The sequence below is a fragment of the Lucilia sericata genome, unplaced genomic scaffold (genome assembly GCF_015586225.1).
Source record: "Lucilia sericata isolate MDLA Ls3-8-SP2 unplaced genomic scaffold, ASM1558622v1 Contig000950F_arrow, whole genome shotgun sequence".
In the NCBI taxonomy this organism is placed as follows: Eukaryota; Metazoa; Arthropoda; class Insecta; order Diptera; family Calliphoridae; genus Lucilia; species Lucilia sericata.
Genome location: NW_023994935.1, coordinates 170,879 through 187,479, shown reverse-complemented (window position 1 = coordinate 187,479; position 16,601 = coordinate 170,879). Strand labels below are relative to the sequence as shown.

General features: G+C 33.1%; 1 protein-coding gene across 2 annotated transcripts; it reads left to right on the top strand.

Moving 5' to 3' along the window:
- Positions 1–11,779: 11,779 nt before the first annotated feature.
- LOC119609236 (protein NEL) lies at positions 11,780–15,358 on the top strand. Of its 2 annotated transcripts, XM_037963964.1 has the most exons (3): positions 11,780–11,928; positions 13,757–15,151; positions 15,220–15,358. In XM_037963964.1, the coding sequence occupies exons 2-3, from the start codon at positions 13,804–13,806 to the stop codon at positions 15,282–15,284; spliced, it is 1,413 nt and encodes a 470-aa protein (XP_037819892.1). In that variant the 5' UTR covers positions 11,780–11,928; positions 13,757–13,803; the 3' UTR covers positions 15,285–15,358. The 2 variants fall into 2 exon arrangements, with proteins under 2 accessions (XP_037819892.1, XP_037819893.1); XM_037963965.1 differs by lacking the exon at positions 11,780–11,928 and having other exon boundaries at positions 13,713–15,151.
- Positions 15,359–16,601: the final 1,243 nt, after the last annotated feature.

Here is a 16,601-nt window from a genome sequence, read left to right as displayed (position 1 = left end):
TCCCACGCAATTTTGTGAAAGTGTAGCGAAAAAAGAAAAAAACAAAAATGAAAAACTAAATGTATAAAGTTTTAAAATGTTAGTAAAATGACTGTGGAACACTCATGCACACACATACATATATATGAACACATACAAGTATTCTTTATAAATGTGTGTTTGTATAAAATAAATGATACATTTTTCACACATTTTTCCTTCTTTGAAAAACTTTACAGTTTTCTTCCATCGTACATGTGTGAATGTTTCTTACACACATACATATTTATGTACATACATCTCTAGCATTTATACTTTATTTTAAATTCTTTTCTTCATTCCACCGCAACAAAAATGTTGTTTTCTGTTACATTTATAAAATTAAACCCACAAAACTGAAAAAATTATTAAAATAAAAACATTTTCACAAATACTCAGAGATATAAACGTATACAAGCACAGATCCTTCGTATATCCTGTGGTGTCTAATGAATATATGCTACTTTGTGTGAATATGTGTTTTAACGTAAGAAATTGTGAAACTTTAAGTACGAATTTATTGTACTTGTTCTTTTAGCTGCTTAACAAAATGACAGTTATTTTTATAAAATAAAAAATTGTTTTCCTGCTGCTTTTAGTTTTCTTTCTTGCTTAAGTGGTAAATACGAGAGCAAGCTGAAAAGGTTTTATCAATTATTGACATCAATTTCAATAGATAATATCTTCGAACTAGAACTGAACTAAACTGAACTAGAACTGAACTAAAACTAGAACTGAACTAGAACTGAACTAGAACTGAACTAGAACTGAACTAGAACTGAACTAGAACTGAACTAGAATTGAACTAGAACTGAACTAGAACTGAACTAGAACTGAACTGACTAGAACTGAACTAGAACTGAACTAGAACTGAACTAGAACTGAACTAGAACTGAACTAGAACTGAACTAGAACTGAACTAGAACTGAACTAGAACTGAACTAGAACTGAACTAGAACTGAACTAGAACTGAACTAGAACTGAACTAGAACTAACGAAAACTAGAACTGAACTAGAACTGAACTAGAACTAAACTAGAACTGAACTAGAACTGAACTAGAACTGAACTAGAACTGAACTAGAACTGAACTAGAACTGAACTAGAACTGAACTAGAACTGAGAACTGAACTAGAACTGAACTAGAACTGAACTAGAACTGAACTAGAACTGAACTAGAACTGAACTAGAACTGAACTAGAACTGAACTAGAACTGAACTAGAACTGAACTAGAACTGAACTAGAACTGAACTAGAACTGAACTAGAACTGAACTAGAACTGAACTAGAACTGAACTAGAACTGAACTAGAACTGAACTAGAACTGAACTAGAACTGAACTAGAACTGAACTAGAACTGAACTAGAACTGAACTAGAACTGAACTAGAACTGAACTAGAACTGAACTAGAACTGAACTAGAACTGAACTAGAACTGAACTAGAACTGAACTAGAACTGAACTAGAACGAACTAGAACTGAACTAGAACTTGAACTAGAACTGAACTAGAACTGAACTAGAACTGAACTAGAACTGAACTAGAACTGAACTAGAACTGAACTAGAACTGAAATAGAACTGAACTAGAACTGAACTAGAACTGAACTAGAACTGAACTAGAACTGAACTAGAACTGAACTAGAACTGAACTAGAACTGAAACTAGAACTGAACTAGAACTGAACTAGAACTGAACTAGAACTGAACTAGAACTGAACTAGAACTGAACTAGAACTGAACTAGAACTGAACTAGAACTGAACTAGAACTGAACTAGAACTGAACTAGAACTGAACTAGAACTGAACTAGAACTGAACTAGAACTGAACTAGAACTGAACTAGAACTGAACTAGAACTGAACTAGAACTGAACTAGAACTGAACTAGAACTGAACTAGAACTGAACTAGAACTGAACTAGAACTGAACTAGAACTGAACTAGAACTGAACTAGAACTGAACTAGAACTGAACTAGAACTGAACTAGAACTGAACTAGAACTGAACTAGAACTGAACTAGAACTGAACTAGAACTGAACTAGAACTGAACTAGAACTGAACTAGAACTGAACTAGAACTGAACTAGAACTGAACTAGAACTGAACTAGAACTGAACTAGAACTGAACTAGAACTGAACTAGAACTGAACTAGAACTGAACTAGAACTGAACTAGAACTGAACTAGAACTGAACTAGAACTGAACTAGAACTGAACTAGAACTGAACTAGAACTGAACTAGAACTGAACTAGAACAACTGAACTAGAACTGAACTAGAACTGAACTAGAACTGAACTAGAACTGAACTAGAACTGAACTAGAACTGAACTAGAACTGAACTAGAACTGAACTAGAACTGAACTAGAACTGAACTAGAACTGAACTAGAACTGAACTAGAACTGAACTAGAACTGAACTAGAACTGAACTAGAACTGAACTAGAACTGAACTAGAACTGAACTAGAACTGAACTAGAAACTGAACTAGAACTGAACTAGAACTGAACTAGAACTGAACTAGAACTGAACTAGAACTGAACTAGAACTGAACTAGAACTGAACTAGAACTGAACTAGAACTGAACTAGAACTGAACTAGAACTGAACTAGAACTGAACTAGAACTGAACTAGAACTGAACTAGAACTGAAATAGAACTGAACTAGAACTGAACCAGAACTGAACTAGAACTGAACTAGAACTGAACTAGAACTGAACTAGAACTGAACTAGAACTGAACTAGAACTGAACTAGAACTGAGGTAGAACTAAACTAGATCTTAAATTTTACCCAGATTCTAATCTTCTTTGCTACTTAGCATTTATTCCTTAAACATCCTTTTTTGCATTTTATGTTCCTTTTTTATTTACCCTCTCATTAGTTATTATATGTATCTTACTGTATTTTTGAGATACTTTTTATTGCCAACATGCAACACTCCTACGGTAATAAAGAAAAATAAGAAGCAACCAGCAGCTTAAGTACATACAAGAAAATGTAACATTAATATTAGGAGATTTTTAGATTTCTATCTTTTTATTTTGATTTTGCTTCATTTTGTTTAACAAGAAAAAAACATTTTTAAATTTTGTTGCAAACAGGATAAAAACGGAAATAAATATGTACATGTATTAAATAATTTAACACATTTGACGTCATGGATTAACGAACGATTTAGATAGATTTACCATCAACTAAGGATTAGAAAAAAGCCTGAATTTTCTTAAAAGCAGATTTTAACAGAATTTTAGTTTGAAACAAATACTTCACATATTAAGAGGGAATGTTTAAGAAAAAACATACACATTTTTCACAGCAAAGTTTTTAATATTTTTAAGAACAAACACATAAACATTTCCAATACCCTTTTAAAATTGAACCAATTCACTTTAAAATATGAAAGTAAAACGAAGAGAAATTTTTATTGAAATTAAAAAAGTTGTTGTTACGTTCCCTTCAATCTCCTTCAATTTCATAAAACCAACATCTTATCTATACTAATGTACGTGCACACCCATACACACATATACACAACAAATAAATGTGTATACGTTTGTGTGCGTATGTGTGTGTATTTGTGTGCATTTAAGTATAATAAATTTTCTTTCATAAAATTTTATACAGAATTCTTAATTTTAATTACAAAAAAATTCTATACACTCTAACACAAATAACAAACAAGAAACAAAAATCATGCTCTACTATACAACCAAATGAACATACACCAGTTACTCAACTACATCTTTTGTATACATACACTTTTGCGTTATTTTGACACATTTGGAACATGCGTATAACGCACATTTGACGTTTATACTTTCAATATTGTTTTACGAAAACACAACACTTAAGATCGAGTAAGAACCCAAATAACTAAAAAAGTAAGTGTCGTAAATGAAAAAGGTCAAATTTTCCAGCAACATATACACTTTCAAAGTCCACCAAACAAAGCCTAAAAACGGCTCAAGCTTACACTCTTACAATATAGAGAAAATTACAAGATGTTGTCATCGCAGGCAGTTAGCATCAATAACAGGCCAAACGAAACAGCCACACAGCACCACAACCAACATCTTTACCAGATGATGATTAAGAAATCAAGAACTCACAGCCGTAAAAAAAGAAATTTTCTCTTCTGTTTTTCATTAAATACTCGCACTTTGCTATTGCAAGATTTATTTTCTTTGTGGGTTTTTTCCCAAAAACGCAAAACTCAAACGCAAATAAAATTTTGTGGTCCACAAAGCAGCAAAAAAATACTCGAAATGGAAACAAGTGAAAAGGTTTTAACCAAATTAGACTACGTAGAAAAAATATGAGATAGACAGACACACGTCTATGGCATTGACGTTGCTGTTGTTGGTGTCCAACTACTAGGGAACGTTTAGATATTTGAAACACTTGTTAAAGTGGAATAAAATTTATATTTTCATTTATATTAAGGGGATTCTTTACATCTTTTAACGACAACACAACTATGAAAATACTAAAAGACATCCTACAAATTTAAGTGCTACTTTAGGGGCGCACGAACAGTGGGGGAAGAATGAAAAAAAATTAAAGAAAACAAGAACATAATTTTTGTAGTCAGTTCTAGTTCAGTTCTAATTCAGGTCTAGCTCAATTCTAGTTCAGTTCTAGTTCAGTTCTAGTTCAGTTCTAGTTCAGTTCTAGTTCAGTTCTAGTTCAGTTCTAGTTCAGTTCTAGTTCAGTTCTAGTTCAGTTCTAGTTCAGTTCTAGTTCAGTTCTAGTTCAGTTCTAGTTCAGTTCTAGTTCAGTTCTAGTTCAGTTCTAGTTCAGTTCTAGTTCAGTTCTAGTTCAGTTCTAGTTCAGTTCTAGTTCAGTTCTAGTTCAGTTCTAGTTCAGTTCTAGTTCAGTTCTAGTTCAGTTCTAGTTCAGTTCTAGTTCAGTTCTAGTTCAGTTCTAGTTCAGTTCTAGTTCAGTTCTAGTTCAGTTCTAGTTCAGTTCGAGTTCAGTTCTAGTTCAGTTCTAGTTCAGTTCTAGTTCAGTTCTAGTTCAGTTCTAGTTCAGTTCTAGTTCAGTTCTAGTTCAGTTCTAGTTCAGTTCTAGTTCAGTTCTAGTTCAGTTCCAGTTCAGTTCTAGCTCAGTTCTAGTTCAGTTCTAGTTCAGTTCTAGTTCAGTTCTAGTTCAGTTCTAGTTCAGTTCTAGTTCAGTTCTAGTTCAGTTCTAGTTCAGTTCTAGTTCAGTTCTAGTTCAGTTCTAGTTCAGTTCTAGTTCAGTTCTAGTTCAGTTCTAGTTCAGTTCTAGTTCAGTTCTAGTTCAGTTCTAGTTCAGTTCTAGTTCAGTTCTAGTTCAGTTCTAGTTCAGTTCTAGTTCAGTTCTAGTTCAGTTCTAGTTCAGTTCTAGTTCAGTTCTAGTTCAGTTCTAGTTCAGTTCTAGTTCAGTTCTAGTTCAGTTCTAGTTCAGTTCTAGTTCAGTTCTAGTTCAGTTCTAGTTCAGTTCTAGTTCAGTTCTAGTTCAGTTCTAGTTCAGTTCTAGTTCAGTTCTAGTTCAGTTCTAGTTCAGTTCTAAACTATGACTAGACTATGACTAGACTATGACTAGACTATGACTGACATGACTAGACTATGACTAGACTATGACTAGACTATGACTAGACTATGACTAGACTATGACTAGACTATGACTAGACTATGACTAGACTATGACTAGACTATGACTAGACTATGATAGACTATGACTAGACTATGACTAGACTATGACTAGACTATGACTAGACTATGACTAGACTATGACTAGACTATGACTAGACTATGACTAGACTATGACTACTAGACTATGACTAGACTATGACTAGACTATGACTAGACTATGACTAGACTATGACTAGACTATGACTAATGACTAGACCTATGACTAGACTATGACGAGACTATGACTAGACTATGACTAGACTATGACTAGACTAATGACTAGACTATGACAGACTATGACTAGACTATGACTAGACTATGACTAGACTATGACTAGACTATGACTAGACTATGACTAGACTATGACTAGGACTATGACTAGACTATGACTATACTATGACTAGACTATGACTAGACTAGGACTAGACTATGAACTAACTATGACTACTATGACTAGACTATGACTAGACTATGACTAGATATGACTAGACATGACTAGACTATGACTAGACTATGACTGACTAGACTAACTATGACTAGACTATGACTAGACTATGACTAGACTATGACTAGACTATGACTAGACTATGACTAGACTATGACTAGACTATGACTAGACTATGACTATACTAGACTATGACTAGACTATGACTAGACTATGACTAGACTATGACTAGACTATGACTAGACTATGACTAGACTATGACTAGTCTATGACTAGACTATGACTAGACTATGACTAGACTATTTTTACCAACTAGTGCCACTGTGTATGCTGTTTAAAAAGTGTATCCAAAATCAGCATCAGTTGCTATTTGGTAACAATTCAATTATTTTTGATTGCTTTTCATGTATCAATGTATAGAGTAGAATAGTCTGTGTAGCTATGTGTGTTTTTTATATATACTGAAAACAAGCACATACATACATAAGTATACTTATAAGTAAAATAAGGATGTGAATGTTTGTCTGTGTCTTAGTCTGTACTAAGTACGTTTACAGGTTTTACATGACCGTGTATGTTTGAATATGAATCCTTGTTGAAAGTCTGTCAATGTTTTTTTTCCTGAGGATTAAAGTTTCTCGATGCGATTTATATTCTCCTTCATCTTCTTCATTTCTTATACTAGCTTTTCTTTGCTTGTTACCTACAAACTTATAATTTTTCTATAGTTTTTCTTTTTGCTGTCGTTAATATTTTTGTGTTGAACTTGTATTTATGGTTTGTTGATAATACTAAAAATGTTGATGACTGACTGTAAACAGCAGCAACAACAATAAGGAGCGAAAGACTACATACAGCAACTATATGCAGAAGGTAAAGGAAAGTGGTGAGTAAAATAAATTGCTTATGAATCTTGTTGTATCCTTGTGTGATGTGTTCGTAGGTATGAATGTTTGTGTGACAGTGTGTTGGTGTTAAGGGTTATTTGTTGTTATTTAACCTTAAAGGTATGTTTATGAATTGTTCAATGAACCATTAAAACATAAATATTTTCATAACAACAACGTATTTTAGTGTATAATTTTATATTTTTATTTTATTTTACTTTTATATTTATTTTCCTTTACCTACGTTACTTTACCCTCCAAAAAAAGGTTAAAATTTATGGAGTTTCGTAATCAAGGAAAAAACCAAGTAAGAAATTGGAAAATATATACAATTTACTACAGTGCAAAGAATTTATAGGAAAGAAAGAAAAAGATATTGAACATATTTTGTGTATAAAAATTTAAAATAATGTACTAAATATTTCTGCCTAGGGGACATGGATTAGAGCGTAATATATCATTAGTAACTACAACGTTTTAGGAACTGAACTAGAACTGAAACAAAAACTGAACTAGAACTGAACTAGAACTGAACTAAAACTGAACTAGAACTGAACTGGAACTGAACTAGAACTGAACTAGAAACTGAACTAGAACTGAACTAGAACAGAACTAGAACTGAACTAGAACTGAACTAGAACTGAACTAGAACTGAACTAGAACTGAACTAGAACTGAACAAGAACTGAACTAGAACTGAACTAGAACTGAACTAGAACTGAACTAGAACTGAACTGGAACTGAACTAGAACTGAACTAGAACTGAACTAGAACTGAACTGGGACTGACTAGAACTGAACTAGAACTGAACTAGAACTGAACTAGAACTGAACTAGAACTGAACTAGAACTGAACTAGAACTGAACTAGAAACTGAACTAGAACTGAACTAGAACTGAACTAGAACTGAACTAGAACTGAACTAGAACTGAACTAGAACTGAACTAGAACTGAACTAGAACTGAACTAGAACTGAACTAGAACTGAACTAGAACTGAACTAGAACTGAACTAGAACTGAACTAGAACTGAACTAGAACTGAACTAGAACTGAACTAGAACTGAACTAGAACTGAACTAGAACTGAACTAGAAACTGAACTAGAACTGAACTAGAACTGAACTAGAACTGAACTAGAAACTGAACTAGAACTGAACTAGAACTGAACTAGAACTGAACTAGAACTGAACTAGAACTGAACTAGAACTGAACTAGAACTGAACTAGAACTGAACTAGAACTGAACTAGAACTGAACTAGAACTGAACTAGAACTGAACTAGAACTGAACTGGAACTGAACTAGAACTGAACTACAACTGAACTACAACTGAACTAGAACTGAACTAGAACTGAACTAGAACTGAACTAGAACTGAACTAGAACTAGAACTGAACTAGAACTGAACTAGAACTGAACTAGAACTGAACTAGAACTGAACTAGAACTGAAATAGAACTGAACTAGAACTGAACTAGAACTGAACTAGAACTGAACTAGAACTGAACTAGAACTGAACTAGAACTGAACTAGAACTGAACTAGAACTGAACTAGAACTGAACTAGAACTGAACTAGAACTGAACTAGAACTGAACTAGAACTGAACTAGAACTGAACTAGAACTGAACTAGAACTGAACTAGAACTGAACTAGAACTGAACTAGAACTGAACTAGAACTGAACTAGAACTGAACTAGAACTGAACTAGAACTGAACTAGAACTGAACTAGAACTGAACTAGAACTGAACTAGAACTGAACTAGAACTGAACTAGAACTGAACTAGAACTGAACTGGAACTAGGTTAGAACTAGAACTGAAATTGAATTTTAACTCATACTAAATTAGAAAGAACAAAAAATATAAAACTGATTTCAGTAAAACATCATTAAATTTTTTTTTTTTAAATTTTCAATCCAAATTAAAAACTTAAGTCGGATGTATGTACTAATCAAATACTAACATGAACCTTTTTTGTTTTTTTTTTTAACATTAAAAATTTAAATTCATTATTTCAACAAACAACTAATCACGACAATTACAAATCCGTAATAATTATTTTTTATCTTTTGCTGTGACCTTAACATTATTTTTGTTGTTGAAAACGCAAAATTCCCTAATCTGACCATATGACCCGCATATTACTATAAACAATGGTACATTTGAAAATGTTCCTCTCTACTGCTTCGTTATTCTTTGCCACACACCCTCTGTCCGTCATTAGATACAACTAATTTCCCAAAATCTTTTGTTTCAATAACAAACATTCAGACACACAAATAAAATAATATTTAAGAAAAACAAATCCACCAAATTAAGAAGCAAAACACAAGAAAAAATAGTTAAGGAGATAAAAACAAATTACAACGTTCACAGACACACATGTACTTAATGTGGGAGGGTATTAGAGAAGGGCATTATATGAAATAATAATCTTATATAAGTCACTAAATGACCTATGTGCATATTTTTAAGCAAACATAATACCGGTTCCCGTTAGTTGAGTGACTACAAATCGATATTGTTTCATTGATTAAATGCGATAAAATAAAATAATAGAAAAATATGATCGAATTGAAGGGGTAAATGTTTGGAAATGATGGGTTCTTTAAAAAAAACAAAGTATTTTTTTAATTTCTTGCTGATGCTTATATGCTACCCACTAAAGTTTTGATTAAAATTCCTAATGAGTATTTCATTTTTAACCAGAGTAAGTTGACTATACATACATACATATTTAAATAAACACTTGATTATCTTAAATTATTATAACGCCACACTTATTAGTCATTGACTACAGCCTCGACTACGTCAATTATTTACAAAACCAACTACGGAAAGATTATTTTAAAGTTCATTTTAATATTTTTTTTAAAAAGCTCTATTTATATACAGTTTGGAGAAAATTCACTAAAAAAAAAAAATTGTTTATTAAATTTTTAGTTGAAAATTATAAAAATAAAGTTCCTTCGTAAACTGAGCTAGCTCTGAACTAAACTAGAAATGAACTAGAACTGAGCTAGAACTGAACTAGAACTGAACTAGAACTGAACTAGAACTGAACTAGAACTGAACTAGAACTGAACTAGAACTGAACTAGAACTGAACTAGAACTGAACTAGAACTGAACTAGAACTGAACTAGAACTGAACTAGAACTGAACCAGAACTGAACTAGAACTGAACTAGAACTGAACTAGAACTGAACTAGAACTGAACTAGAACTGAACTAGAACTGAACTAGAACTGAACTAGAACTGAACTAGAACTGAACTAGAACTGAACTAGAACTGAACTAGAACTGAACTAGAACTGAACTAGAACTGAACTAGAACTGAACCAGAACTGAACTAGAACTGAACTAGAACTGAACTAGAACTGAACTAGAACTGAACTAGAACTGAACTATAACTGAACTATAACTGAACTAGAACTGAACTAGAACTGAACTAGAACTGAACTAGAACTGAACTAGAACTGAACTAGAACTGAACTAGAACTGAACTAGAACTGAACTAGAACTGAACTAGAACTGAACTAGAACTGAACTAGAACTGAACTAGAACTGAACTAGAAACTGAACTAGAACTGAACTAGAACTGACTAGAACTGAACTAGAACTGAACTAGAACTGAACTAGAACTGAACTAGAACTGAACTAGAACTGAACTAGAACTGAACTAGAACTGAACTAAGGAACTAGAACTGAACTAGAACTGAACTAGAACTGAACTAGAACTGAACTAGAACTGAACTAGAACTGAACTAGAAACTGAACTAGAACTGAACTAGAACTGAACTAGAACTGAACCAGAACTGAACTAGAACTGAACTAGAACTGAACTAGAACTGAACCAGAACTGAACTAGAACTGAACCAGAACTGAACTAGAACTGAACTAGAACTGAACTAGAACTGAACTAGAACTGAACTAGAACTGAACTAGAACTGAACTAGAACTGAACCAGAACTGAACTAGAACTGAACTAGAACTGAACTAGAACTGAACTAGAACTGAACTAGAACTGAACTAGAACTGAACTAGAACTGAACTAGAACTGAACTAGAACTAAATCTAAAACTAAGGAAAAACTTAACTAGACATGAAAGAAACAATTGAAAAATACTATTAGTTTTTACTCATATATTCGGAAACATGTTGCAGTGATGTAGGGTATTCGAGTGAGGTTCTTAAAGGCCTTAGAGTTCCGTAATATTTTTAAATAATCAGGCAGAATTTTTGTTCCTGCTTTTTAAGTTCACAGTTTCAATAAACATAAAAGTGTGACTCATTTCTGGTTCCTACTTACTCGTCAATAAAATATGTTTATGTTTTAAAAACAACAAAATACATGAATTATCTTTAAACAGGGTTTAGCATCATGAGCATCGCAATAAAATTAAAAAAACAATGCAGTAAATATACAAATACACAATAACAATTTCTCAGACTTATGTATATACAAAAAACAACATATCAACCTGCACCCTGTTTTTAATACATTATTTTATAGTATTTTATTAAATTATTGAGAGTGTGACAGAATACTTGCAACTTATTAATTTACAATTTTAGTGATAATAGTTATATGTTTCTCGTTTTGCTCTCACTTTTCTTTGTTTTGTTTTACTACATTTAAGAGTGTTTTCTTTTAAAATTAAGATAAATTGAAACGGAAACTGAACTCAAAGAATTACAATACAATGACGGTCATTGGATCTTAATACCCTCATATTTATTTGTTATTTCAGTTTTAATGATTCCATTGAAGTTGAAATCTGAATTTAGTTTCAATCAAATGTTGATACAGTTGAGATCGTAAAAAAGTATTGTTAAGAAATAATTTAAATTACAAAAAATAAAACACCATAAAATAATTAAAATATTTTCAAAACTACGTTAAAGTACAGGTGTTTCAATATACATAAAAGATCAAATAAAGTATATAAATACAAAAGTGATTAATTAAAATAAAACTGATTCAAAAAGCTTAAATTTTCAAAAGAAAACGACTTTTTCTAATCTACTTTAGAACCGAACTAGAACTGAACTAGAACTGAACTAGAACTGAACTAGAACTTAACTAGAACTGAACTAGAACTGAACTAGAACTGAACTAGAACTGAACTAGAACTGAACTAGAACTGAACTAGAACTGAACTAGAACTGAACTAGAACTGAACTAGAACTGAACTAGAACTGAACTAGAACTGAACTAGAACTGAACTAGAACTGAACTAGAACTGAACTAGAACTGAACTAGAACTGAACTAGAACTGAACTAGAACTGAACTAGAACTGAACTAGAACTGAACTAGAACTGAACTAGAACTGAACTAGAACTGAACTAGAACTGAACCTAGAACTGAACTAGAACTGAACTAGACTGAACTAGAACTGAACTAGAACTGAACTAGAACTGAACTAGACTGAACTAGAAACTGAACTAGAACTGAAACTAGAACTGAACTAGAACTGAACTAGAACTGACTAGAACTGAACCAGAACTGAACTAGAACTGAACTAGAACTGAACTAGAACTGAACTAGAACTGAACTAGAACTGAACTATAACTGAACTATAACTGAACTAGAACTGAACTAGAAACTGAACTAGAACTGAACTAGAACTGAACTAGAACTGAACTAGAACTGAACTAGAACTGAACTAGAACGAACTAGAACTGAACTAGAACTGAACTAGAACTGAACTAGAACTGAACTAGAACTGAACTAGAACTGAACTAGAACTGAACTAGAACTGAACTAGAACTGAACTAGAACTGAGCTAGAACTGAACTAGAACTGAACTAGAACTGAACTAGAACTGAACTAGAACTGAACTAGAACTGAGCTAGAACTGAACTAGAACTGAAACTGAACTAGAACTAGAACTAGAACTGAACTAGAACTGAACTAGAACTGAACTAGAACTGAACTAGAACTGAACTAGAACTGAACTAGAACTGAACTAGAACTGAACTAGAACTGAACTAGAACTGAACTAGAACTGAACTAGAACTGAACTAGAACTGAACTAGAACTGAACTAGAACTGAACTAGAACTGAACTAGAACTGAACTAGAACTGAACTAGAACTGAACTAGAACTGAACTAGAACTGAACTAGAACTGAACTAGAACTGAACTAGAACTGAACTAGAACTGAACTAGAACTGAACTAGAACTGAACTAGAACTGAACTAGAACTGAACTAGAACTGAACTAGAACTGAACTAGAACTGAACTAGAACTGAACTAGAACTGAACTAGAACTGAACTAGAACTGAACTAGAACTGAACTAGAACTGAACTAGAACTGAACTAGAACTGAAACTAGAACTGAACTAGAACTGAACTAGAACTGAACTAGAACTGAACTAGAACTGAACTAGAACTGAACTAGACTGAACTAGAACTGAACTAGAACTGAACTAGAACTGAACTAGAACTGAACTAGAACTGAACTAGAACTGAACTGAACTGAACTAGAACTGAACTAGAACTGTACTAGAACTGAACTAGAACTGAACTAGAACTAGAACTGAACTAGAACTGAACTACAACTGAACTACAACTGAACTACAACTGAACTACAACTGAACTAGAACTGAACAAGAATTAAACTCTGAAACTAAACTAGATTTGAACAAGAGCTGAACACTAGAAACTAGAAGGATTTAATTCCAACTGTGGCTTAATGTGGATTTAATCCATATCTCTTCAATCATGTTTCTTAAAATTTAAACACTTTTCTATCTTTATTTTTAGGTTTCTGCTATCGCCCAAATTTCAGTTACTTAGTACCTTAGTACAATATGAAATCCATTCTCAAATGGTCTCTACTCATACTACAATTAAGCGTTATAGTCTGTGCCGCCGGGGAAGCAGCTTCACCTTATTGTTATAATAACATAACAGAAACTACTTATAAATTGGTAACCAAAACACGCATCATAACGGTTAAATCGAAAGGATTTTTTAAAAAATTAGCAAACAAAAAAGAAACCCAACTAGAAACTTACGAAGAAGAACAACCGATTTACAAGATCAAAGTAGAACGTACTTGCTGCGATGGCTATAAGTTGACGGAGTTAGATTTATGTGAACCACAGTGCGTGGAAAATGGATGTCCGCAACATTCGAAGTGTGTAGAACCTGAAGTGTGTGAATGTTTAAACGGTTATTTCTCCATACGTTCTCCACATGATGGTAAACACTACTGTGAGCCGATATGTGAGAAACCATGTCCGGAGAATAGTGCTTGTGTGGCTCCAAATGAATGTGGCTGTAAGAAAGGCTATCATGTAGTGGAGGAACAAAAATGTGAACCTTATTGCATCTCAGGCTGTCCTTATGAAGGTAAATGTGTAGCTCCCAATGTTTGTGAATGTCAAGAGGGTTTTAAATCCGAAAAAGGTTCCTGTTTACCGATTTGTTCACTCGGAGATCAATGTCAAAATGGTAAATGTATCAATAAAGAGCATTGCGTCTGCAATTCGGGCTTCAGCTGGAATAATGAAACATTTAAATGTGAACCTGCAATCGTCGACGAAGAAAATATGTATACAACTGTTATAAACGGAGATTTTACAGAATCCCATAGCTCAGCCGAATCATCTTTAGAACTGGAAACTGATATAGACACCTCAAATGACGACATTGATCCTAATCAAGTATTTGATGAAAATATTGAAACTACTACCACTTTTTCGCTAACAGATGAGTACGGATCTTCTACAGCCAACACATTGGAAACTAGCCACAAATGTCCCGATGATTTTGTCTACCATCAAGGTCAATGTCGTCCTCTTAAATTTGTTAGTAATGAAATTGACTGTTGGCTTAAGCCTTGCCAAGATCAAAATGCTGTTTGTCTGGAAAATGGTACCTGTGCTTGCAATGAGGGTTTTAAATGGTTCAAAACACATGTTATTGATAATATTTCTTTAAATCAAACGATTAAGGCAGTATGTCTCTCGGAGGCTGAGTATGACACTAGATCACAGCAATTAAAGGAAACCTTAGAGGAAACTTCGGTTGAAGAGGCAACAAATTGGACATCGATTTTCTTTGTGGTAGTGGGTGTTTTAATAATGGTTACAGCTTTAGTTTATTTGGGTATGAAATTGGTTTATCGGCAAAGGGGTGAAATAGATGTGGAGGGTAAGTTTAAAAAATGAAATTTTTAAAATTTAATTTTCATTAATTAAATTTTTATTTAATAATTTCAGGAAAAAATCTAGCTTGTGCTTATGACAATCGCGCCTGCAGCGAAAATGACAAATCAGTGATTTAAACGAAGTTTTAAGTATGTTAAAGTTAACTAAGTTAAGAATTTTGTTATAACTATAAATTAAATTAAACTATAAAGTAAATAGTACAACAAATTGTCGTTTATTTTAAGAACAAAGCTAGAAATGAACGAGACCCAGACATGAACAAACCAGAGCAGAACTAGAATAATTTAGAATATAACTAGAATAGAGCTAGAACATAACTAGGATATATCTAGAACTAGAACAGAACTAGAAAGAACTAGAACAGAACTAGAACTAGAACAGAACTAGAACAGAACTAGAACAGAACTAGAACAGAACTAGAACAGAACTAGAACAGAACTAGAACAGAACTAGAACAGAACTAGAACAGAACTAGAACAGAACTAGAACAGAACTAGAACAGAACTAGAACAGAACTAGAACAGAACTAGAACAGAACTAAACAGAACTAGAACTAGAACAGAACTAGAACAGAACTAGAACAGAACTGGAACAGAACTAGAACAGAACTAGAACAGAACTAGAACAGAACTAGAACAGCACTAGAACAGAACTAGAACAGAACTAGAACAGAACTAGAACAGAACTAGAACAGAACTGGACAGAACTTGAACAGAACTTAGAACAGAACTAGAACAGAACTAGAACAGAACTAGAACAGAACTAGAACAGAACTAGAACAGAACTAGAACAGAACTAGAACAGAACTAGAACAGAACTAGAACAGAACTAGAAACAGAACTAGAACAGAACTAGAACAGAACTAGAACAGAATTAGAACAGAACTAGAACAGAACTAGAACAGAACTAGAACAAACTAGAACAGAACTAGAACAAACTAGAACAGAACTAGAACAGAACTAGAACAGAACTAGAACAAACTAGAACAGAACTAGAACAGAACTAGAACAGAACTAGAACAGAACTAGAACAGAACTAGAACAGAACTAGAACAGAACTAGAACAGAACTAGAACAGAACTAGAACAGAACTAGAACAGAACTAGAACAGAACTAGAACAGAACTAGAACAGAACTAGAACAGAACTAGAACAGAACTAGAACAGAACTAGAACAGAACTAGAACAGAACTAGAACAGAACTAGAACAGAACTAGAACAGAACTAAGCAAACTAGAACAGAACTAGAACAGAAACTAACTAGAACTAACTAGAACAGAACTAGAACAGAACTAGAACAGAACTAGAACAAACTAGAACAGAACTAGAACAGAACTAGAACAGAAGAACAGAACTAGAACAGAACTAGAACAGAACTAGAACAGAACTAGAACAGAACTAGAACAGAACTAGAACAGAACTAGAACAGAACTAG

Excerpts from the sequence above, each read along its gene's own strand:
- LOC119609236 (XM_037963964.1), top strand. The coding sequence starts at position 13,804 with ATGAAATCCATTCTCAAATGGTCTCTACTCATACTACAATTAAGCGTT. Across the intron at positions 15,152-15,219 it reads GGGTGAAATAGATGTGGAGG|GAAAAAATCTAGCTTGTGCT; the intron begins GTAAGTTTAAAA and ends TAATAATTTCAG.